General features: G+C 42.0%; 1 protein-coding gene across 3 annotated transcripts in view; it reads left to right on the top strand.

Moving 5' to 3' along the window:
- The window catches only part of PRKN (parkin RBR E3 ubiquitin protein ligase), a 638032-nt gene that overhangs the window by 535894 nt on the left and 75585 nt on the right, over positions 1-26553 (top strand). For all 3 annotated transcript variants that reach the window (XM_079971894.1, XM_079971892.1, XM_079971893.1), the window contains 2 exons: positions 9044-9105; positions 14830-14979. In XM_079971894.1, coding sequence (XP_079828020.1) covers positions 9044-9105; positions 14830-14979 — 212 coding nt within the window. The remainder of the gene's footprint in view (positions 1-9043; positions 9106-14829; positions 14980-26553) is intronic.

Consider the following 26553-nt stretch of genomic DNA (forward strand, 5'->3'; position numbering starts at 1 on the left):
AGAGAGGATATGGACTAGAGGAAGATGGTTACAGATACTCCTGTAGTTTAAAAAATATAATAAAATCCTGTTTGATATTACTTTGTTTTCTAAGTCTGTTGTGCATTCAGCCTCAAGATGCAAACAGCAATGTTCAACCAGATTTAGTAAATATAAATTACACGGCTTGTAGAACCCAAGACTGTGATTTCTGTAGTGGAGGAGAAGTATTCCTATCAGAGAAAGCTGCCCAGCAGTGTCAACAGTCAGAGAGCAGAATGCTGAGCAGAAGAGAAGTGGTCCAGAAGTCGGCTGCACTAACAGAAGCTCTATGGTGGCTTCCAGGCAGCAAAGGAGGGCTAAAGTCAAAGGTAGCCAATGTGGTACTCCCCAAATATTGTTAGACTACATTTCCCATTAACCACAATCAACATGTCCAATGATGGAAGTTGTAGTCCAATGAAATCTATTAGTTTGACAGGTCCTATCCATTAGCACAGGTGGGAAACCTCAGGCCCAGTGACTACAGTGGCCCTCCAAAATTCTCTGTCTAGCTCTTAGGACAGGCATAGGCAAACTCGGCCCTCCAGATGTTTTGGGGCTACAACTCCCATCATCCCTGACCACTGGTCCTGTTAGCTAGGGATGATGGGAGTTGTAGTCCCAAAACATCTGAAGGGCCGAGTTTGCCTTTGCTGTCTTAGGACTTTCCCTAAGCCAAACCCATCACCAGCTCTGCTCTGTACCCTCCTTGAGTGCTTGTATCTGGCTGGAATGTGTCCTTAAAATGTGGCCATGCCTCTTGCTTGGAGGATGGAGAGATACAACATGTGTGATTGTAGAAACCGCTGACTTAGGAGCCAGTGTGGTGTAGTGGTTAAGAGCGGTAGTCTCGTAATCTGGGGAACCGGGTTCACGTCTCCGCTCCTCCACATGCAGCTGCTGGGTGACCTTGGGCCAGTCACACTTCTTTGAAGTCTCTCAGCCCCACTCACCTCACAGAGTGTTTGTTGTGGGGGAGGAAGGGAAAGGAGAATGTTAGCCGCTTTGAGACTCCTGAAGGGGAGTGAAAGGCGGGATATCAAATCCAAACTATTCTTCTTCTTCTTCTTCTTCTTCTTCTTCTTCTTCTTCTTCTTCTTCTTCTTTGGTGTGGCAGTAACGTAGCCTACTCTACAAAGGCCAGAGTTGTGTTTACTCCTGTGTGCACTTTTATCTCTGTCCCTACCCACTTAACCACCCCTAGGATGTGGATCCTGGAAAGGTGCTCACAAGGAATATGGCCCTCGGGTTGAAAAGTCCCCACTGCCACATTAGGAAGTGATCATAGTATTACAAAGATTGAAGGCAACAATAAGTCAGTGTAACTTTTGAGGAATAAGTACTCCATGAGGTTATCACTAGTTTTCCTTCCTCTAGGTTCAGAGTATGCTCCCATTCACTTGAATACTACTTGTTCTCAGGACCTTCTGAGTCATGAATCAAGGTTTTCAGTGCTTTACTATTATATGTCAGCCTTCTCAACAGAGCAATCTCCCCCATTTTCTTCAGCCATTCTACTGCTGCTGCAGGGTAGGTTGAGAGTTTCCATACAAAGTTTTGCTGTTGTCAGTAAGGTCACATTTCCTGTATTATATTCAGAATTGTGGTCCTAAATTATTTTATTTTCATATGCATAAAATCTGCCTTTGGGTGGTTGTTGTTGCATGGACAGGCGGAGTCCCCAGATCCCGAGTGCCCCCCCCGTCATGTGGAATAACGACTCTAGACAACGTGCTATGGGATTAAATTGGCCACAACTTTATTAAATTTCAAATGTGGGTAGACCTTGGCTCAGGCATTGGGCGTTCTCCCTCCCTAGTCCCCAGCCGGGGACCTAGGGAGCATCAGGGTTATCCAGTGTGTGTGGGGGGGATGGGCCGGCTCTGGAGAACATATGTTCAAGCAGAGATAGCCGCCCCCGTTACGCCGCCGCAGGGGAGAGCAATGACGACCTTTCGGCGTACGGCCAAAGCCTCCCTTCAAAAACCCCTTTAACGGGGAACCCTGGTATCGCCGCCGCAAAGAGGAAGATGGACTAAAGGATTCCACCCAAGGCCTGATACCGCCAAAGTTGTGACGTTTTGCTACGGGAAAGGCGAAACCTGCCAATGCAGGGAAATTCCTTTCCGGCCCTTTAACAGCGACCTTATCGTAGCAGCGCCCGCATACCTGTGGAGAAAGGTTAACCTGCAAAACCTATGAAGAAAAGTTAACCTGCAAAAGAAGACATTAACTGAGGGTGGGTAGGGTGGGAGAAGCTCTGGAGCCAAGTGAGGATTACCAGGTAAGATCCACCCTCTATTGTGTGGGCAGGTAATCCCTCCCCCTACCTGGCCTGGTTTCCCTGGCAACGCTTCCCCCAGGTGGGATTGGACAACTCACTGGGGTAGGCGGGGACCTCCAGGTATCCCACCTGAGGGAAGGCAAAGCCTATGCTGATGGGGCCACTCCAGATCCAGGGCTGCACGCGTCCACGCAAAGGGCGCCCCCCGTTATAAGTGGGGAGCGGTCATTGTTGTTTTTGTTGTTGGTTGGTTGTTTTGCATCTCCAGCACTGCATGTCTTGTCTATATTTTTTTCAGGTACCAATGAAATATGATCTTTATCTGTTTCTTTTAGATCAGCACTTAATAATGCTGCTGGAATGTTCTCAGACATCCAGTCCCATTCAGCTTGTGAAGTGGTTAAATTAAAATTTGTTATATCCTGTTTCTATAGATTTTTAAGCACAAATAGGTGGGGTTTTCTCAAACATATAATCATGAATTGGCCAAGATTTTCAAAAGTGAGATACATGTTGTTTCTCGCTGCCTTGCCTTTTTCAGAAGCTCAGTCTATTAAATCCACAAATAATTCACCACATTTTACTCCAAAATTAGACATCAGTCCCACAACTTGAGAAAAGGAGTACCATGGTAGCTTCCTACTTTATGGTCCCCAACGTGTCTACATGGGTGCTTAAAAACATCATCTACACTTTACTATACTACTTTGTTGTGGGAAGCACTATTCAAAACACCACTGTATGTGCAGTAATCAGGTTTAGCATGTAAAGTGACAAGTGGCCCCTAGTAGCTAATCTAAAAATCTTGCACTACCAATCTTACTAGACAGGCTTGGAATTGGTTTTGGAAACATCTCTGCCCTGAGCTTATTTGGATAGTCTATCATACAGCAGAGTTTTAAAATATCAATTAAATTGTCAAAAGTAACAGCTCCTGGCACCATAAAATTCCTTTAATTTGGCCAAAACTGAGATTACAATAAAGCCCTGTGCTCTGAATACGTGTATAGATTTAAAAAAAAAACAAAACTCTCTAGAATGCAGACTTTTTTCCCCTGCTGCTATTTTCTGCCATAAAGATTAGTCAGGAAGTATGTTTGAAGCAAATAGATATAGCGGTTCATTTACTTTGAGTAATTTAGCTTTAAAGCATGCATTAAAATGAAAAGCGCTTCTGCTCGCGGAGGCCAGAGTTGCAGATAATCAGTCCAGCAGAATTTTCCCCATTGCAGCTGACACACTGTGTACATTGCCAGTAATGCATTTCATGTCATTTGTTTTATCTCTTCCAATCTCTTGCAAGGCTCTCTTGGCAGTTCCTGTGCAAGCACATTAGATGTGTGCACAAATTGCACTCCTTTTGCTTGTGATGTGTAAGCTGTGAAGAGACAGGACAGTTAAAATCAAGTTGCCACAAATCTTTCCTAAGAGACTTTTAGGTTGGCCTACTAGAAAGTGGAGAGTCAGCGTAGACCAGTAGCTTCTGAGACACAAGCCCTGCTGGATCAAACCAAAGGACCTTCCAGTCCAACATTGTGTACTCACACATTCTCCTAACAAGGAGGACTTGAGCTTTGAGTTGCAGACTTGAGCCTAGGATACTGGGTTTTTTTTAAAAAAAAATGCATCATGGGAACACTGGGAGGCTTTGGGCAAGTCTCAAAATACCCATCAACACAATGGGCATTGTAATGGTTCTAGGGGTTGCTCGTGCGTAAGCCGGTGCTTATCTCCCCGGCTGGGTGCAAACACCTGGCTGGGTTGCCTAAGTGAACCTTTTCTGTCCGGACAGCCACTCACCTGTGGCTGACTCAATCGTTGGCAGAATCCGTCAGTGGGCGTTTCTTAAACTTCTTCCAGCAAAGAAGCTCTTTGATGCCTAGTCTCCTCCTACTCTCTCTGCGTGAAAGCCTTCTGCGCAAGGAGGGCGTGGGCAGCGGAGGACCCCTACTCTCCCCGCTGGTCCCAGGCAAGGAGTCATGGGACCGCCTCGCCGCTTCCCCCATCTGCCCCCCTTCTCCACTGGTGCTACGCTGATTCTCTTCCCCAGAAGATGGGCTGCTTCTCCCGATCCCTGGACGCTCTCTGGAATCCCTCTGGCTTTTGCTCTCTCCCTCCGGCACTGATTGCAGTTTCCTGACAGGCATGATATAGACTTACTCCATAGGAATAATGTTCATGGAAGGGAACCTACAAGGACTCCAAAACTCTTGGAATTACTTAAATGCTGTCAAAATTATGAGAACAATTTGCTTATTAGAATAACCCTGTGCACATTTACTAAAAAGTAAGTTTCATGGTGTCCAATGAGCCTTATTCTGTAGGTTTGCTTATGATTTCAGTCTGAAGGCTTTGTGCATTAATACACACAGTGGGATAGAAGCTGCTTCTGTTTGGTGCAATAACGTGCCATGGAAAGACTTGCATGACTTGTATATTTTTGGGACTACAACTCCCATCATCACTAGCTAACAGAACCAGTGGTCAGGGATGATGGGAATTGTAGTCCCAAAACAGCAGGAGGGCCAGGTTTGGCCATAACTGGGATAACACAATGAGGATATCACCCATATCACTGCATGTATATCCAATGGCACAGCTTTGGATGCGGGGATGGTTTTGCTGTTCCGTTCAGCGCTGCTACTCCCTGGGAAGTGTTATAATTGCTTCTTTAAATGTGAAAGACAAAGGGGGAGCTCTAGGAGAAGGAAATGCACCTGAATGCAAACTCTTTGAATTCAGCTTTTCAGGCACTTCTGTTTCCGTCTTGCTTGGCTCCTGTTTTCTGCTTGAGAGGCACTCCTAGCGTACCTGGAATGTGCCGTTAGGAACACAGAAAACTGGCTTGCACTGAGTCAGAGTCAATAGTCTGTCTTGCTCAGTACCGTTTTCTCTGAATGGCAATGACTCTTCTGGCTTTTTCAAACCTGGGTCTCTCCTAGTTCAACTTGGAGATACCAAGGGTGGGATTCAACTAATGAGTCCCATCATCAGAAGTCTGTGTAAGGACTTCTGACTGTGCAACAAGGCTTCCCCACTTCCTCTCTTCATGCCCCTTCCAAAATTGGCTGGGGGGGCAGTGGTCAGAGAACCTTCCTAACAGCACACAGGGGCATGAGAGAAGGGTTGTTCTGTCTAGCAAGTAGAAATGTTTTTCCTGATTGAACAATCAGTACAGCATTGAATTCCTCCCCTTGTATTGCATTTACGTACCCCCTTAAATATTTCTAGGCCTCATTTTATAGACAAAGGCATCACTTCGGGGCTTAGTTCACACAATGCAATATCATAAAAAATAGCACTATCATTGTCTTTCTGCTGTCCATCAGCAATAAGGTTTCTATCTATGTGTGAGCTGATCCCTTCAGCCAACTTCTTGTTTTTCACATGGTGGAAGCAAGACGGTTGCTACAAACCTCAAAGCATTTAATTAACTCTCATACAATGAAGTCTCTATCTTTAGGCATCACTGTCTGACACTGCCTGACACCTGAAGAGTAATTAGAGTGTCATGGAGGTACAATTCTTCTGCACTGGATCAGACTCAAGAACGATAAAGGTCTTTCATTTACATCAGTATTCTAATTAGTTTCAACAGTTTAGAGATCTGAAAATGACTGGAGGATTGAATCAGTATTTATTAGGGTATTGTGATGTCAACGCAATATTTCCAGCTTTGTTTCCATTGCAAATCATTCTTTCTGTGCTTTATATAAATCATCTCAGTGCTAAAAAAATTGAGTTCGTTTCTGTGTAAATCCCAAAGCTGGTATCTCTTAAAATTAAAAAAAAATAATCAACCAGTATTGGGTTCGGTTGTTTTTAGAATCTGCAATTTCACTAATTCTGGGATTTCTTGCTCGTCGGGGGGTGGGCTACTAAACAGCCATGAATTTCATTTTTATCCTGATCAGCATGAAAGGATGTATTTCTATGTAAATTCCTATATTGTTATGGTGATAATATAATGATGGCATTAATGCATAGGAAAGTATATATTTTATCTTAAAGGAAAATATATTATTTAGATGGAATAAAAGATCCAGAAAAACAAAAGTCCATTTGGTTTCACTCTATGATTTGTTAGTCATCTGCACAGCCTGCTATTTTCATTCATTATATGTGCTGTAAGTACCTGTGGGTGTAACTATACATGAGAGATAAAGAGTTTTTAACAGTCCTTCCCTCATCCCAGAGAATTGCTGAAACAGTAGGGTTTATCAGAACTTATGACTGCATAGATTTCTGCCAAGGTTGTGGGACTTTTAGAGACTTTTGGGTTTTGGATTCTGGAGCCAGGGTCATAGAGTATCCTTGGTCATGTCACTGCTAGACACACCTAATAGCTTCATAGCCCACTGAAAAACATGTTACAGTATAAAAAATCAAGGGCAAAACACAGAATTAATAGTTCCTGTAAAACTACAGGAATTGTTTTGGTTATCTTTTTGATGCTGTAACAGTCTACAAAACCTTGCATAAGTTATTTCACTAATGAAAATCTAGGTAGAATTCATCTTGTTGGGATCATATAATCTGCAGTGGAGAAAAAATAAAGCTTTTTACTGATGCTTTTTAGTCTCTTGATCTACCTAATCTGAGATCTTACCCACACTTAGCTTTTGCCCTGTTCTTTTCAATCACAGGTCCATGCTTAAAAGCTTTGTGTCTGAGCATTGTTGACTTTTTGCCCTGGAGCTTTCCCCTCGAAAACTCACTCTTTAGCACTCAATCAGAGCAAACATCAATTTAGGTTACCCATGGATTGCTGTTTGCAGCAACTGAGCTTTAGAGAGCCTGTTTTCTAGAGAAAGCTCTAGAAAGAGTGGAGGAAGCGTAAGTGTGGATAACACAATTGTTTAGCTATTATTTAAAGACACTTATCCACTTCTTTCCCCTTTCTCATTTCCTTTGGTTCCACCAAGTTTTCTTTTTATTGAATATGTATATTTGAGTATTTTCCTTTGTAGCTAAGGCTCCTTTTGTAAAGTTATACTTTACAGGGAGAATATAAGAGAGAGTTGCTATATTGAGGCTATGAGAGAGAGAGAGAGAGAGAGAGAGAGAGAGAGAGAGAGAGAGAGAGAGAGAGAGATTTACCGTATGTGAAAGACTGGTAATTAACCATTAGTGCAGTCCCAGCAAAATGGATGTGAGTGCTAGGGCTGCAGATTTTCCTTCTTAAGCTTTGGCATTCATGGTTCATCATGGAACAAAAGGGTTTTTATTTAACCTTTAGTTGGTATAACATTGAACCCCTTGCCCTACTCTTTCCAAGCAAAGATGCGTGGTTTAATGTTTGAATGTTTTGTTGTTTTGTTCCAAGCTTTCCCTGTGAAAACTTGCTCTTAAAAGCTGAATTGGAACAAAGGTCAATTTGGGTTTTCTGCAGATTAATGTTTGCTCAGATTGAGCTTTAAAGAGCAAATTTTCATGGGAAAAACTGGGCAGGTGGTAAGGGCACTTGAAAACAGAACTTTAAACGTTGACTCTGCCTGGGAAAAGCAGAGTATTTCATGACAATGTGTTCTTTTAACTTTCCAGAGTGGTTGCATCTTTAACACTTCCTTCAAAATGTATAATCTGAGAGTAAACCATTCCCCCAAATCCGGGAGAGCTATCACTCTGTATAAATAGGTCACTTGATTTTTTCGGGAAAGAAATGAATTATGTTTGTGTGTGTGTAGATAATATATTGTTGGACACTGGTTATGGGGGCCCATGGCACTGATGGCACCATTCCCTTCCCTGCCCTGCCCTTCAGGCCCCCAGATGCTTTTCAGTAGTGGGGCACTTTTTAAGGGGAGCCAAGCTCAGCACTCATCCATGGCGGCCCCCTACCATTATTAGTCAGTCAAAATGTAGTGCCCTGGGCATTGCATTTTGGGTAGTGAGATGGGGTGTGGCCACTATAGATGGGAGTCAAGCTTAGCCCCCATTTAACAGTGCTGCTGCCTGTTAACTGCTGACATGTGCTTGGTAACACTATGGAAGGCAGCGAGTGGCACCACCATTGCCAAAGCAGCAGCAGGAGCAGAGAATGCATGCCACGCCATACCGCAGCCACCACAAGGCGGGCCCTGGTTGGGTTGGGACCATGCCAAGGGCCTCCAAGTGTGGCGCTGGACCTACGAATACACGTGGTCTTTCCACAAGCAGCAGCCCCATGAGATGAAAAAGGGTGTTTCCAGGGGTTGCCAAATGCCATCCCCATTCACCCAACTCTAGCAGATGTGAATAAAAACAAAACAAATGCATTTTCTAATTAAAGATAAGTCCTCACTGGTAGTAACAAGCTTAACCATCTCAAAGCTCCCATAATGTTTATACCTGAGTCCCTCTCATTCATAAGCCACGTTGCTGGTTGTTGTTGTTGTTGTTGTTGTTGTTGTTGTTGTTGTTGTTGTTGTTGTTGTTGTTAAAAAAGATAATACCCTACAGAAAGTTTTCCCTTGCTAATCTCTTGCTTTCTCATCATACCACGGAGAGAAAGCCAAAGTATAAAGATGAAGACTACAATCCTTCAAAGCTTTCCTAGCAAGTTCTGAAATATGGTATAGCAGGATTGTCGGCTAATACTGTATATCTACTCCAGTTTTCAATAACATTTTACGATGCTACTTAAGCTGGGTATCCATCTCTGATGCTACATCTCTGTGTCTCCTCGCAGTATATCACACTCCCAGAGCCCATGAAAATAAGTTCTAAGCTGTATTTCTCTGTGTTCTTTTACTGCAGCTGGCTGTCCAGATTCCTTGATTAAAGAGCTGCATCACTTCAGAATTCTAGGCGAGGAGCAGGTGAGTTAACATCTGAAAGGCAGCGTCATGGTGTCATGAAAGATAGACGCTAATGAGACAGCTTCGTCTCTCTCTGGGGAAGCACCATGTGTCTCATGACCCTCTCTGCACCCTGAAATTGGAACGGGGCACACGCAAACACACACACACACACACACACACACACACACACACACAGTATATATGTTTGTGTGTAAGAGGCTTTTTTTCATTCTATCCATCAGCCTTGACAGGTTATTAATTGGTACATCTGCTATCTGCCACAGTTTTTCAACTCTGGGCTGCTGCAGTAAGCAGGCAGTGTAAAATGGCAGACAGACAAACAGGGGAATGAGGTCTGCTTAAACTGAAGACATATTCTTGCTTGATGTGATCTCCTTATGCTTGGATTAGGATTGTATTTCTGCCGTTTTTGAAAATCTGGTTATTGCCCTCACTATAGGTCAGCTTTATAGCTCAGGCCGAGTCACAGCAAAGGCTGATTAAGTGAGATACACACATGCATTTCCCTTTTTAAAAATTCAGAGCTACAGTGAGCAGATTCTGTACCCTTTGAATGCCTTTATAAAATCAGTCCTCATTTGGAAGGAACTGAACTGCTTTTTTCAGGATTGGGCTTGCAGAATGCATGCCCACCTTAAATTTATGATTAAGAATAGCATCTATGCATTGAGAGAGAGATTTGGGGAGAGATGTTAGGAAATCTAACTGATCCCTTTGTCTTCCTTTTGCAGAATGGCTGCACAACATCTGGTTGCCTCAAGGGGTTTTAAAACCTGGACAGATAGGCCTAAATTGTATCCACTCACATCCACCTTTTAACATGTGTTCCCCACAAAAGACTTAGCCAAAACTAAATCACATACTCTTTGCTTTATAAAGAAGTAAAATATTTTACACCCAATACATCAGGGGTTACAAAAATGGGGCTTTAAACACGTGTCCATCCAGTCGGCAGAAAGATTCAAAAGGAGGTTCCAAAAATAGTTTTCAAGAAAAAACAACCCCATGAACAGGTACTCTCCAATTAAGAGCAAACCCCAGGGGAGGAAAGTAACAGCCATCCTTAACTGTCCTGCCCAAAGCTGTGTGTCCTTTGTCAGGAAGTTCCTATGTCAGGAACCAAACATGAAGGAAAACAGGTTGTGTGTATCTCCTAGTTGGGAAGATTTACAAGGTGGTGTTTTGGGAGCAGGAAGCCAGTAGTAGCCCCTGCTCTTGAATCTACATTCTTCCAAAAGAAAGAAAATGGACTAACCTGGGAGAGAACTAAGCTTGCAACGTGCCTCTAAGTTCTTCCCAAGTGAATAAGTTCATAACCAAGGGACTTGCCGAAGGTGCTTGCTCAGCTGAACCCTTGTATGCATGCAAAAGGTGAGGCAGAAACTATCCCACACGATGATAATGATTTATTGGATGAGGTATTTGGTCACTGAGCATTATTAGTATCAGAGTACAGTCTATGCTATTTCATCTGGCCCCTGGGCTTCCTTCCAACCACCATCTGTTCAGTGGGGAGCAGTTGTTAGGAGAAGGGACTTTGATGTTGTGCATAGTTGTCTTTCCTCTGCAGGAATATCTGATAAAAGAAGAATAAAGCATGTGGGGGAAAGGTCTCAGCCCAGAGGTAGATGTGTGTTTTTCCAAATATGCAAAAAGTAGTCATTTGTTTTGCGATTGCATCCTTGCAAGCTTCAGCATGCAATTGCATTTTGAAGTTTGAGGCCTTGAATAGCTGTAAGGCAGGACTCAAAGTTCAACTGTGAATTGACCTTATTTGTGTTAATTCTGCTAGGATTACTGAGCTACGTTTGCCTTTTGTACAGTCAGCACAAATAAGGGATGTTGGAGAGCCCAACTTTTTTCTTAAAGTCTATGCAGAAAATGGAAAGTGAAGTTGTGTGGTATTATGAGGAATGAAATATGTGCTTCAATTTTCAGGAGTGAGTGTGTGTTTGTGTGTGTTAGAGAGAGGGTGGGAAGGAAAGAGGGAGAAAGAGAGAGAGAGAGATGGTGTGTTTCTGTGGTGGGAGACTGGCCCCATCCACTACTAGGTGGCTCACAGCAGCTTTCCAGAGGGGTAATGTAGCTCTTGGCTCAAAAAAGGTTCACTACTCCTGAACTATATCTGAGAGTTTTCTTTCATTATGGACATGGGGGTCCTTATTATCATCCAGATTACGTCTTGAAATAATTTGGGACAGTGACACCATGTTTTTGGAGAAGAGCAATAAATGTGTTTCCCTTGCCTTTGAGATATGCCGTTCTTTGTAAGATGTGCTGTTACTGATATCCAAACTCCTTTCCCATTCTTTTTCCTTCCTTTATCTGGTTCCTTTGAGTGGACTTAATGACTTTGGATCTCCTTTTTGTGAACAATAAAGGCAGAATATATTCTCAAAGCTTTGTGCAGATATGATTTAAATATTCTTAGTGAGTTGTATAAATTAAAAATGTAGGAAATGTTCCCATGACCCTTTTTAGCAAAATTATCTTTTTACTAAAATATTCCAATTTGCTCCAGTTATGTTTACAGTGAGTAAAAGCCTGTCCCACTTAACTTATTTTACAAAAGAGTAGTTTTCAACATTGAGGCTGCAATTCAACACACACTTTCATGGTGGTAAATCCAATTGATCTGTGTGGGGCATACTTTAGATATTGCACTGCCAGTGATTCATCTGGACCAACAAAATATGCAGCAGCCAATTTCTCAAATATATCTTTCACTCTTTAAGAGAGGGCTTTTGAAAGTTCAAGCTTATAAATGAAGACCTTTCAGGAATCCTTGCAGGTGCGTGAGCTTTATGATATTTTGGATTTCGAGCTTTTCTACCCTATTGGTTTGTCAATGGGTTAATTCAGAGAAGTGTAGGGAAAGGGGAAGTGGTACAACAGATATGACTGTGTTGCTTCCATTTTGTAAGTATCTTGCTTCTGATTATTTGAATGTATAGGGAGTAGGATCTAGAGATATTTTCCAGTTTCTCCCCTTCTTTCCAATTTGGGAATTATGGTCAGTTCAGTCTACACCTCCCTGCTTTATTTAAATCCTGATCTGCACATGCAGCATAATAAATTGGAAATAATGTGGTTGTATGTAGAGGTGGTGAATGGAATCTACTATTTTCAACTACAGGTGGGTGGGTGGGTAGGTGTGCCACAATTTTACAAGCTCCCTTGCATTAAAACAAAAACACAACTCCTGCAAGTACAAGATAAGCACAACAAATAATGAGATGGGGTGGAATCTTCCTCCTGATTTTTTTTCCAGTTGCATAATTTATTTATTTTTATAATGTGGGAATTCCAAAATGCCACCCTCCCTTTCAAGGAGCTTCTCCACCCCCATCGTTCAGCACGGACACTGAGGTCCAGCTCTGAGGGCATTCTGGCTGTTCCCTCACTCCAAGAAGTGAGGGTACAGGAAACCAGGTAGTGGCGCCTGCCCTGTGGAATGCCCTCCCATCAGATGTCAAGGCAATAAGCAATTATCTTACTTTTAAAAGACATCTGAAGGAAGCCCTGTTTAGGGATGTTTTAAATGTTTAATGCTGTATTGTGTTTTTAATATTTGGTTGGGAGCCTCCCAGAGTGGCTAGGGAAACCCAGGCAGATGGGAGGGGTATAAATAAATTATTATGATTATTATGATTATTATTATATAAGGCTGTTGGAATCCAAGCAGATAGGGGCTGACCTGCCCGCCTCTTTTGGAGAACAACCTAAGAGATATTAGATTAGGATGTATGTGTCTATGTATAATTATGTTGCTAACAAAGCAGTACCAGTGTTACTGTTATGTGCCAATTGTAAATAATTTCCTGTCTCTGTTTTCAGCAGTTCTTATTTTTATTTGTAAGCCGCCTTGAATCCCACCGGAGGAAAAGGGGGGATGATGATGATGATAAACAAACAAACAAACAAACAAACAAACAACTGCCATGCTGTGCATGCTTACATGGGACTGTTTTTGAACATTCAATCTCAAAAATTATTATTTAATGCCCCTTTAAGGCAAGGAGGTATGATTGGAAGCGTGAATTATTCAACCCGTTTGAAAGTAGCTTATTTCACAACAGTACAGCTGTTTCTTACAGTGATACGCTGGTTCAGACAAGACTACATAATATTTGTGCGGGGGCGGGGAGGAATTAAAAGGGAGCAAAATGAAAAAGAGGTACAGGGGTACCTCGGGTTAAGAACTTAATTTGTCCTGGAGGTACGTTCTTAACCTGAAACTGTTCTTAACCTGAGGTACCACTTTAGCTAATGGGGCCTCCTGCTGCTGCTGCGCCGCCGGAGCACGATTTCTGTTCTCATCCTGAAGCAAAGTTCTTAACCCGAGGTACTATTTCTGGGTTAGCAGAGTCTGTAACCTGAAGCATCTGTAACCTGAAGCATCTGTAACCCGAGGTACCACTGTATCTTGAAAACATACTTCAGATTCAAAGGCAGGAGACAGCTCGGTCACTTGAGAGCAAAACGTGTGAATGCATTTAGCAGGATCTTCTCTTTTCAGATGCACCTATTTAGTTGCCTTGGGTAGCACATTTAAAAAAAAAAAATCTTGACAGTGCAATAATAGTTTAATGATTTGGCATGATTTCTCTACTGAGCCAGTAGAAAACGTGAAATTCCCTGACAAAATACAACTTTCCCTCCAAATCAAACCCAGTAAATCAATTTTCTTGCTTATAACTTACAAAAGCAGAATTGATTATTTTTTAAAGTATTGTTTGTACATGAAAATTAAAAAAACAAAACAGCAATGCCCTTTATATCACACTGGAAGCTTTTTACTTCAGGTGCAGAATGATAACAGAAATTTTGGCAGCTCTTTAGCTTCAGCACGTGTGGCGCAGACTTTCAGATGTGTTTGAGATAGACTTACGCTATCTCCCCACCTTTAACCATACTCTTTCTGCTCTGTCAAAGCATGGGAGGCATTGCAGAGCTGGGATAGCTGTGATTATCAGCCTTTCTGTTCAGGAGGAATAGCATGGCTGTGTTCTGATATAATTCTTAACTATGAGCTCCCTCTTCTGCTTTGCTGTGGCCATAAAGAGGGAATCAGAAGCTTCTACTTTCACTTTAGATTAACTCTAGTTTAGCATGTCATCTGAACCCAAAACTGTGGTTAGTTGAAATAAACCAGCTTCATAAACTATGGGTCAGAGCTGGGTAGTTTCAGCTAACCATAGTTAAGATTAACCACAGTTTTTCAAGGTTTGGACTACATGTCCCAGTTTGCACAGTACAGTAAGCCAAACCTTGATTACAGGTATTAGTAACAGAGGAAAGAGCTTCACAATGATCCTATGTTCAGACAACACACCTTGGCTTGGTTTCCATGCAGTGCCGCTGAGCTAAAAGAACTGAGAGGGAACACAGCATCAGAGAACTGTGGGATCCTGCACATTTGTGTGTTTGCAGTAAGCCATGGTTTGACTTCTCATGTGTGAACAGAGCCTGGTTCATCTAAGAAAGAAGCAAAAGCTTCTGGACTGCTGCAGAAACAGAAACTGCACAGCTAGCAGGAAAGAGGCAAAAAGGGACTTCTGTGAACTCCGAATCCTACTTGTGATGGGCTCAGAAACTCTTTACCACTCATATGCAGCAAGGTGTTTTTTTAGCCTCTGGTTAACTGGATAAATTAGTAGAAGGTACGTTTGAAATGTTTAAATGCTGATAAAGCAGCACAATTTTTTCTCTCCTTTGCAGTACAATCGTTACCAGTGCTATGGTGCAGAAGAGTGTGTTCTGCAGATGGGTGGCGTCCTATGTCCTACCCCAGGATGTGGAGCTGGTCTGCTTCTTGAACCAGAAGTCAGAAAGATAGTTTGTGAGCCAAGCAATGGAATGGGCTGTGGGGTAAGAAAAACTCCCAATAGTTTTATGACTATCAGTTAAGGTTGTGAAGTAGAGGAGGGGTGGAGGGGGATATCTGAATTTCTCTGTCTCACTGGTGACTCTGAGCTGCTCTTCGTGGCAGAATGAGCAGATCCCAATAAATAATAATAATAATTCACTGCTGCAGCACAGAAATGACCACTTTGTCATGTAGAGTATGTCTGTCCCAGAATGCTTTGCTTTAATTGGTTTGTGAAGTTGCTGATCTAAGTAGTTACAGTGAAGAGTGGGGCTGTGCAAATGACAAGCCAAGAGCTTTGACTCTCTTTAAAACTCCCAGCAGTCAGCAAAACGGTAAAGGTTCTGGAGCCAAAGGATTTGTTATAAGCAGCACTCTATTTAAACAGGTCTGGGGAGGGGCAGGGTGCGAAAGAGTCAAGTAAGTGAAATGATGCCGTGTGTTTTGAGCAGATCGATGAAGAATAATGCAGATAACATGACAGTGCCAAATGAAAGCTCGTTTTAAATAAATGTTGTCCAAACCAAACAGAGAGTGCCTCTGCCTCTTCCCTTGTTTCATTAGCAATAGTTCTGTCAAACAGCAGCACCCTCCATTCATCAACTAAGAACAATGGGGCTATGCAGCAAACCCTTTAGATAGCTGCTTTTGGCTCTGGATCTCAGGAGTCACCAACATCTTAAACCTAACCCAAGCATTTAGTGGGGGAAGGTGATCCTGCCACTTCAGGATGGGTGGGGTTGCATTATTGAATACTGTATTTTTCGCACCATAGGATGCACCAGACAATAGGACGCACCTTGTTTTAGAGGGGGGAGAACAAGAAAAAAAATTCTCCCCCTCTCTGCCCAGCGCCCCTTCAGCGAAGCGACAGGAGGCGCTGTGCAGAGAGGGGGAGAATTTTCCCCCTCTTGTTTTCCCGCTCTAAAACAAGGTGCCGTTCAGGCGGCTACCTTGGAAGCCTCGAGAGCGAGAGGGGTCGGTGTGCACCGACCCCTCTCACTCTTCAGGCTTCAGGTTCCTTTCGACCTGCTCTTTGGGGCTGGCGGGGGAAGCCCACCACCAGCCCCAAAGAGCAGGTCAGGGAGCAGCGGAAAGGCGCAGCGGAGAGGCTGCTGCCATAGTTGCACGTCACCTCTCCAGCTGGGGCTATGGCTTCTTTAGCCCCTCACACGCTCTCCCAGCTGGAGAGGTGACGCACGGCTAAAGAGGCTCCTGCCATAGCCGCGCGTCACCTGTCCAGCCGGGAGAGGGTCGCGGGGCTATGGCGTCTTCACTCCATAGGACGCACACACATTTCCCCTTCTTTTTTGAAGGGGGAAAAGTGCGTCCTATAGTGCGAAAAATACGGTACTCCTCAGCATCAGAGTCTCTGTTCATGGAAAACGAGCATGTCAAGGTTTTTATCTTGGGCTTGGCTTTCTCATAAGCAAACATTTGTTTGTGTGGCATGTCACTTTTAAATGGTGGGAAATTCCAAACATGCTCATCTCATATTCGCTGCTTGGGAACAAGGTAAAGCTGAAGGAGACAAACCATGGCTTTGCTCTCTGCAGCAGAACTCTAGGAGAAGCGAAGCAGCCACAATCTCTCTGCTTTTGTGCTAAGCCACAGTTTACCTTAGAGTTCAAACTGAGCCATTAGACGCAGGTGTTGTGTTCAGGAATAACAAACATATTCCTAATATAATGTTCTTTGTTGTAAGGGATGTATGATAGCCCTATTTAAGTGACCCCCCATTGTGTTACCCTTTACCCTTGTGGAGCTGCTGAATATATATTTAGGGAAATGATATTAGACAATGTGTATCCTCTATAAGGTTCATTTGGACTCAGATTTAGTTTTGAAAATATATATTTTGCATGCTGCATACCTGAGAGTGATTTCCTGGCTTTGCTGTTGGCTAATCCTTTTTATTTTCACTCATAAAAACAATAATTTGATTTCCCAAGGGATTACCATTACGCATTGTTCTTCCGCCTTCATTGCTATTCATCAGACCAATCTTTCTCGCTTTCATAGCTGAGATGTAAAGCACTGACGTCTTTAACACGGGAAACCAGCAAGAAAATATGGAAGCTGTTACACTCTGTGCCACCTAGCCTGACTGCTGAAAAAGCTGGAGTAATCAGGGCTCATGAGAGCTCAATAAATAAAGCACCTTTGTCTTGTTTTGTACTAGACTAGCATATTGCTTGCTATATATCAAAAGGATGTTTACTGTTCAAAGGGGAAGAAGTTCCATTCCTGATAAGGTTAGTCCTGAGTATCAAGGAAGAATACATGGTCTGCCTATTACAAATGCTATTTTATCAGGTACATGTGTAGCTCACACCCCTATCAGTATTCACAGTACTAATTTTAATTTGTTGCTATGGAATGAAAGTGTAAAACAAGAGATTGAAAAAGATTTTTGGAGACCTGTGGAGTGTTCTTGATGCTGGCAGGTGCTGCTGCTGCAATGCAATAAGAGAAAATTGCATCTCTGGATTGTATGCAGTCAACATCCAACACAATATCTAAGTATATTTCTATGCACAGTGATTCCATTTTTGTGAATTCCAAATGCAAACTGATCTGATCCACGTCTCCTGGACAAATGTGCCGATGAATACATAATTATCCTTTAGATTTCATGCTTCTCTGAACTTGTGTTATATTTCTTGAATCAGAAAATTACCCAAATGCATTGAGAATGCACGTTTTAGGATAAAATGCACATATATGTTGGGATAAAAATTGGTTTTGTACAGATTAACATTGGAATGGATTTGACTTGTGAGTGAACACATGCAAAAATGACATGGCCTGGAAATAGATGGATCCATCCCAATAGTGAGAATGTTCAATTCATTTGTTGGCCCATTTCTTGAATCTTGCTTCAAATCTGCTTACAGTACTTATCTAGAGAATAAAAGCAATTTTCAAAAGTAACCCAGTCCACCTAACAGTTAGCTCGTCCATCCCAGCTTATTATTATTATTATTATTATTATTATTATTATTATTAGTCATAGTAATAGTACATCATCACCGTCATCTGTGGGGTAATGCTAATGTTTAAGTATGTTTAAACATGGGGCAAGAATTCCTTAGCCCATTTATAAGTCTTTAAAGCGCAAATAACAAGGATATCAATTCTCAAGTTGTAAAATAAAAGAGATTTCTCTTTCCTTGTGCTTTGGATTCTCTATCCCTTATTCATTTTGTTCCAACTCACAATCTTAAGAAAATGTGCTATAAATATAATATTATGGGCAAGGTAACATTGGAGGACGTTGCTGAGATTAAAGAGCTGGCTCACCGCAGAATTGTTTCAGGACATCATGTTGTGACTTTTTTTTTCAAGGGGAATGGAAATGAGACAGACGTTTTCCATTATTGCTAAATGCTGAGTTGCTTGCATTATGCCACAGGCTCTAGGCAGTAATCATGTATAGCTTTCTTCTACTGAGTGGGCACTCTAGCCTGTAGAAAGTGGAATTCCATCTTGTTGACACATTATGCTTCTCTTTCTAAGCAAGTTGTTTCATTGCTAAAATATGACATGCTTCTCTAGGATAACTGAAATACTCTTTTCTGGTAATGTCTAACATGGTTTGCAGTGATCTGTAAGAAAACACTAGAGCCTTCAACATGGGCGAGTGTTGATAAGCCTTAATGTCGCCCTCACTTCACCATAGTGCAATGCAATTAACTTGCCATACCACTGCCAAATGACATTATTATTATCTCCAGTATATGTGCCGTGCTGTACTGCAACCCACTGATCCTGTGGCAGATGTAAAATTCAGATGTCAGATCTGACAACGTATAGCAGTCTGAAACCACATTTCCATTATTAAGAGTGTAGGTCATATTAATTATTCTCCTTCTGAGAAATGGCAAAACACAGTTTAGATGCTGAATGCATGTCTGTTTCTGTATTTGGATTTAAAATGAGTAAAAAACAGATAATTTTACCTATACCTATCAACTGCACCGAGATTTGTAGTTATTCCTAGCAGTGTTTTTCCACCAGTATGGGTAAGATGTAGACAGAATGGAATGGAATCTGTAGAAGTTGAAAATATAGCTTCAGACATGTCCCAAGCTTTCTGGATCTGATGGGAGTTTAGTCCAAATAATCTGGAAACCAGACTGGTGAAATCTAATGTATAAAAAATAGTGAGAATCCTTTAAGCCCACCCACATATGCATAGTGCATATGGATATTTAAGTTCCTAGGTTCAAAGATGTAATAGTAACATAAGTAATTCTGTATCTCTTACCCATAATATATTACTGATACATTTGCTTACTGGAAGCACTGCAAAAAGAAATACTGGGTAGTTAGAAATAGTTAACTACAGGAAAGAGGGTGATCCAGGCATAATGCAGGATACAGTGAACTTCCTTTGGAGGCGGAGGCTGTGTGTCTGTGTGTGTGTGTGTGTGTGTGCGCGCGCGCGCGCGCGCATACAGGCTTGGCACACACTGTCAGGAACAGTGTGACAAAGAACTAGTTCCACAGCCAAAGGCTGCAGCTGGCTGGTTTTTGTTTTTGTTTTGTTTTGTTTTTTGTATTTAAAGAAGGCTACAACCAAGAATTAATTCATGGCAGAGGTTATATACATTTCAGGATGAAGGCATGGAATTGGGACCAGAAATGCAGCTAAAGCTGAAGTCTGACGCCCTGCCATATTTTTGGAGTGTGATCTGTCTTTCAGTTTTTTATAAGCTTTCTAATCTTGTTTTGCCAGCTCTTAAAGTAGAGATCACTGGCTGGGGTTGCAGAGTCTTCTCAGAAAGGTTGTCCCCTTGCTGACTTCAGGTACTGTCTAAAGATGCATAGCACCTGAAGCTATCTAGAGGAGTAAGCACTTCCTCTTCCCGGTGAGGTCTTCAGGGGTCTTATGGCTTTTGAAGCACTAGAGACAACATGGTGGGAAGGAAGGATAGCTAAGCCATATGGCCAGGTGAGAGAAATTTTCAGTGGATTTAATTGCAATATCAAAGAGAATGCCATTAACAAAAAAACTACCTGTGGGCATGTGCTCCTTCTCTTCATGTGAAAGATGTCAGTCAGAGGAAGCGAACAGAAATGCTGGGGTTGAACACTTCATATTATTATAAAAATGCTCAAATTCTCTGAGAATCTTTCCAGGGCATAAAGGGGCATTTTCTACTCTCCCACTGACAGTGTATCATTTTCAACTGACTGCATCTGAAAACAGATAAGGCAAATCAAGATGAATCTAAAAATTAACATAATTGAGGACAAAAGTAGTGAGCTTTTGCTTTGAACAAAGAGGTGCATCACTGAGTCACAGAAAATGAAACATTAATGCAATCAGCTGAGGCTATGGACTGACTGGGAGTGACAGAGACCAACGACAGGGTCCCAATTATAGAACAGCCTTATCTGAGCAATCATCTACAAACGTTTCACATGTGAGCAGGAATAAGGCACATGGTCTGAATGATGAATATTGCTAATAATAAATATAAAAGAAATACATTGAAATCTAACTAAACTTCTCTAGTGCATCACACAAAAGGCATTTCACAAAGAGTGCTTTGCATTCATCTTACGATGTCACTGTATGCGAGAGCTATTTAAGAAATGGAAAAAGGTGGAAATACAAGATAAAGAGGAGGATTAGATCTAGTTACAGGTAGCTGTGTTGGTCTGCCGTAGTCGAAACAAAATTTTAAAAAATCCTTCCAGTAGCACCTTAGAGGATTAGAGTGAGCCTATTGACCCAGGATTTATAGTTTGTGTTTGCTCAAACTTTTGATAAGACAAACACAAAGAGTGACCTCCTTGGCTGTCACTTAATCTTTTGAAATGACCCATAAGACAGTTTTACAATGCATTCAGATATAATAAGATTATAGCAGCTCATAATCAAACAGAAAGTCCCCAAATGGCACCAATTAAGCAGTTGTGATCCACTAGTGCGGCCTTAAACACAAATGTATGTGGGAGTCCTAAATGAAGGAAACTAGGCCCTAAAACCTGGTTCTTCAGGAAATACTGGCCCATTTCAGGCACTATGCCGCTGTGAGGGAGAGCAGAGATATGTCTGCTAGTTTTCCCCACCCCATCATCCATCTTATCACTATGCCTCTCTCCATTGGACTCGGTACGTTGGAGGACAAACACTTGTAGCAGGATCCCTGCTGCCCTGTACTAGCACTTCGCTGCCCATCAGTCTCTGCTTCAGCTGACAAAGCTGGTCTCAGAGGTGGTGTTGAAGACTCCCAGTCTTCTGGTTCTGGGAGACTTCAATATCCATGCTGAGGCAGCTGGCTCTGGGGTGGCTCAGGACCTCATGGACGCCATGGCAACCATGGGGCTGTCCCAGCATGTCACTGGCCCAACACACATGGCAGGCCACACTCTGGACCTTGTTTTTTCGACTGGGCAGTAAGCCCTGCATGAAGTCTGGGCAGATCCCGATAATTGCCTCAGCCATGTCGATTTGCAGCACAGCAGGTTCACAGTTAGATGACTGATTGCTTGAACTTATTTCAAACATATAGTTTGGAGTCTTCAGCATAATCCTAATTCTGATAATCTAATGAAATTTGTGCTATGCAGAGATGCCCTCCATTAATTTTATTCCTGTGTATGAGTTGTTAATATATGAAGAACCTTGGTTATTCTTTTTTTAAAAAAATATTCTGAACTGAACAGCCCAGTCACTTTCCCCCTAACAGATGCAATACATATTTCATATCTGAAGTTTTAAAACAAAACTACAGAATTATCAGATTGTGAAAAGAGCATTCATTTGATTACTTAGTTGATGGGAAAACTGTTTTTCTTTAGTATTGGGTGTAGGAGGCTTATGTAACTTCAAATACCTCTCTGAATTGAAGACCAAGCATTAAAAAAATAAAAAAGCCTTCACTTTAAAAAAAAATATTTTGGAACTGTTTCAAGTGGCTGAAAATAGACTTAGAATAGAAAATGTGTCTCAACCTGAACAATAACATTTCTGCTGCAAAGCTATATTACAAAAAGTAAAGGGAATATCATAAAAAAACTGAAATGATCTGTGAAAAGAAAATAAAGTGATCCAATTAAACAAGAGACATCTCTAGCACATAAAAGGGAATGCTCTGAATTGAAAACAGGAGTGTGTTGTCGAGGACAATGGGCAACTGTATTTCAGATAGAAGCATGGGAAATAATAGACAACCAGATACACTTTGGACATAAAATAATATCCTACAGAAGACGTGACGGGGGGGGGGAGGATTCTGGTGGGGATAATATATCCTTGAGTAGCGTCCTTGGCTGAGGGCAGTGAGTCATGGTTGGATAGTCATATCTCGATTAATTTTGTTCTATCCATACATTTCTCTGAAATTAAGTTTTGCTACCAGTAGCAAGTCCCCTACTTCCAAGACCTTTTATGCTAAATCAAATAGCAGGCAGTGTGACTATTGAGAGTATCTGTTCTGCTGGTGCTTAAGATTTGATACAGTTGAAAAGATACAGATCACCATTTAAAAAATACTAGAGTCCCACATGCTCTCTTAGGATCAGTTATGAACAAGGTTGGACAAGTTATTTGTGCATGTGGGCTCAGTGCTAGAGATCTTTTTACCAATTGCATTGAGATGACTCGTTATTCTCACTAGGACACCAGTTTTCACTCTTGGGCATCCCATTGCTTGTTTGCATGACATGACACTTACTTACTTACTTACTTACTTATTTGGAAAATTCATATCCCACCCTTCAGAGAATATTCTCTCAGAGCAGCTAGCATAAATTTAACATAGTAAAACAACCTGAGAAAATAATAAACACAGTAAGAGCAGTGGAAAACTGAAACAACGCAAGCCAGATTAAAAGCAATGCATAAAAACCCAACAGCTAAAACATATGGGTGAATAGAAAAGGTCTTCACCTGGCCCTGAAATGATGTCTCCTTGAGGACAGTGTAGGAAAGTCAGGGAACCACAGCTGAACTTGAGGGGACCAAAGAAGGGTCTCAAAGAAAGATACTGTAATAGAAACTTGTCAGATATGTGTTGAAAGCACTTAATATACCCTATACCCAAACCATTCAGCAGCCAGAAGTAAATTAGAAACCAGCACAGTTGTTTTCAAACTGGTGAGCTGTATTCAATATACCTGGTACCAATTATCAGTCTGTACAGATTTTGTACCAACTGCAGTTTCTAAGCTGTCATCAATGACAGCCCCTTGTACAACAGGTTGCAGTAAACCAAGTGGGATGTTAGCACATTATGAATAACTGTGACTAGGCTATCTTGGTCCTGAATATAGTGATTCATCAGTGCTAGTGGACAAAAGTCATCTAGTGACCTCAAGGCAACTTGGGCCTCCACAGAAAAGTAAAAATCTAATGACATCCCAGGCTTAGGAACCTCATCCTTCAGAAGGAGTGCAACCCTCCTCAAGACTAACCAAACATTATCTTCCAAAATTGCTAGACCACCCACCAACAAAATATTCATCTTATTGGGATTCAGCTTCATTATTGGCTGTCCTCCTGTCCATAACTAATCTCAGACAACAGTCTGAATGCAAACCAATGCCAGCAACCTGTATTTCTCTTACTGTTCTGCTAAGTCAATGGTGCATTGTCACCATTGCTAAAAATCTGGAATATCCTGGTTTTCCTCACAATGAGAGGCTTTTCAAAGATCTAAAGGCATAGAGGCTGTAGAGGAGGTTAAACAACCTGTGATCCACTAAGCCAACCAAGTCCTTAGTGGCAAGCACATCCGTGTCCTCTCTTTGACTTAGTCAGGTTCTCTTTCCATAAGCTGCACCAGAAAGGTATGGGGCAAACAGCCTCTCGGACAAATCATCAAACTAGCTCCATGATTGGTCACTTGACAAGAAGACATTTTCCACTTCCAAATTTTATCTGAATCATAAACTAGAAATATAAGGCTCCAATATTTACTGTACAGTGGTATCTCGGGATGTGAACAGGATCTGTTCCGGAGCCCCGTTCACATCCTGAACAGAACCTAAGACACGTCTGCTCGTGCGCGGGTCACGTTTTGCCGCTTCCGCGCATGCGCATGGCGTCATTTTGACCGTCTGCACATGCGTGAGCAGCGAAACCTGGAAGTAACGTGCTCCATTACTTCCGGGTTGCCACGGAGCACAACCAAAAAATACTTATCCTGAAGCGTATTTATTCCGAGGTATGACTGTATTGGCCCGAATATAAGCTGCTCCCTTTAAATTCTGCAGGCACTCACACCCGTTCCATTTTACCGTATGTCTGTTTCAACAGCGATATCGTAAAAGCCATTTTTTGTAAGGCTGCAAATTTAAGCTGCACTTGTAACTTTTCATGGTCAGAATTTGGGGGGGGGGGGAGAGTGAGGCTTATATTCGGGCCAATACAGTACTTGAAAGTTAACTCAGTCAAATTCAACAGAACTTACATGAAAGAAAATCTGTTTCAGATTACTTCTTTTCCAGAAATCTAAAATGTGGCTAAAGCTCACTTTCTGAGAAATCCCCCATTACTTTTATGGTGCCACCCTGTCTCTTGACTATGAACAATGTAATAGTGGAAAACATGGTTTATTGACAGTTTGATCAAATCAATGACAAAATAGCAACACATGCAGAACAAAATAATAGATTTATGGATGCATTTTTGCGATATGTGCTAAAAGATTTCACTGTTCAGGGAAACCTGTCACTGTTATTGTATTGCTTCCCTCTCAAGCAATGTAATTCGTCCCAGTGGGGCATAGAATTAATTATTAGCAAATGATCGCTTATATTATTTCAGTCAATAGACGTCCAAACAGCTCAATCTTCGTTTTCAGTGTGACATGTAGCTATTGAAAATTGCATTAAAGTACATTGACACATGGCAGAAACAAATTGCCCTCATAACATTTATAAATGCTGCTTGATTATAGAAATGTTATCTGTGTAATTTCAACATGTTAGACATTACTACAGGAGAACAGTTGTGATTTCGCAGTGTGAACGGATTATGCTGATTTTCCACACTGGAGGCAGGGTGGGATGGGAATACTACCTCCTGTTCTGAACATTTTCATTGACATACTTGCTGGGAGAAGAAAAGAAAGCTCCCAGGTGAGAGCAGGGGGAGGGGGTCCACCACTTTCTGTTTGTGACAAGGTTAAGAGGTACCTTTGAGAAAGGACTCTGTGTTTTCTTCTCCCTTTCTCTCCCTGTTTTAGTTTTTATTTAGATTTGTTTCTTTTATCTTACTGTATTATGAAAAAGCTTTAATAAAATCTTATGGGGCGGAACTAAGATAATAGCAGAAAAGCTTTGTAAGCGAATTTGCAGGCAAGGTGTGTAATACACACTGGCTCACTCTTGGGAGAAGAGACAAGGGAGGCGCTCTGGTGTAAACCACTGAGCCTTTGGGGCTTGCTGATCAGAAGGTCAGCAGTTTGAATCCCTGCAACGGAGTGAGTTCCCGTTCCTCTGTCCCAGCTCCTGCCAATCTAGCAGTTCAAAAGCACACCAAAAAGTGCAAGTAGATAAATAGGTACCGCTGTAGCTGGAAGATAAACGACGTTTCCATGTACTCTGGTGTTCCGTTGCACCAGAAGCAGTTTAGTCATGCTGGTCACATGACCCGGAAAACTCTCCGTAGACATTTGCCGTCTCCCTCAGCCTGAAAGCGAGACGAGCTTCGCAAACCCATAATCACCTTTGACTGGACTTAACCATCCTCGGGTGCTTTACCTTTTTTTTTTCTCTTGGGAGAAATGGATCCCTTGGTCTCGGGAAGTTTTAAAGTGGGGCATTAAAGGCACACGTGTTTATTTAGTCATGATCTTGAGCTACCAATATAATAGAAATGCACTTCTAAGCATTACATATTTTTTCCTTAAAACCAAAGTCTTTGGTTGGTCATATTGTTGTTTCCTTTGTTCTGTTACATCTGAAAATCAATAAAACACAGGAAAATTAAAATACATACTTCACAAATTTTTTGCATCTTTGTACTAATACAATGGTGTGCCCAGTCCTAAACATCTGTGGGTAGTACAACAATTTGGAAGGTTGTACATATGGAGTGGTTCAAAACTATCCAAATCCTGTTGGAAAACTTGCCCCCTTGGGAGAGGCTGGCCCCTCTCCCCGGCTCCCGGGTATGTTTGCCGGTGACCTATCCTGGCTGGCATCACGGCAGTCCAGGAAGATCTTGATAGGCGACATCTCCCAGCATGGAAGATGCACACCCCCTTCCCCTTGCATACCAGCAGGAGAAAGAAGAAAGTCAGAAAGTCTGTTTCATCTACGGTTTATTTCTGACTGTACAACTGTACAAAACATGTCCGATCAGTTCAGTCTCCTCCGAGCAACTACGAAAGACTTCCTTCACAAAAGCAACAGGAAGGTCTCATATTACACAAAGAACAAATCCCTGTGAACCGCCCTGTGAACTGCCTGGTACATCCTTTCCCAGGGCTAGCCACATCATGTGATGTAAACATCGAGCTGCTTGTTTGCAGCTGTGTAGTACTCATATTCCAACAAATCCTCCTCCTTTAATGTTTCCAGGCAAACACGTTATAAATTTTTAGCAGTCCACA

This window comes from Podarcis cretensis, assembly GCF_951804945.1.
Source record: "Podarcis cretensis genome assembly, chromosome: 3".
NCBI classification, from domain to species: Eukaryota; Metazoa; Chordata; class Lepidosauria; order Squamata; family Lacertidae; genus Podarcis; species Podarcis cretensis.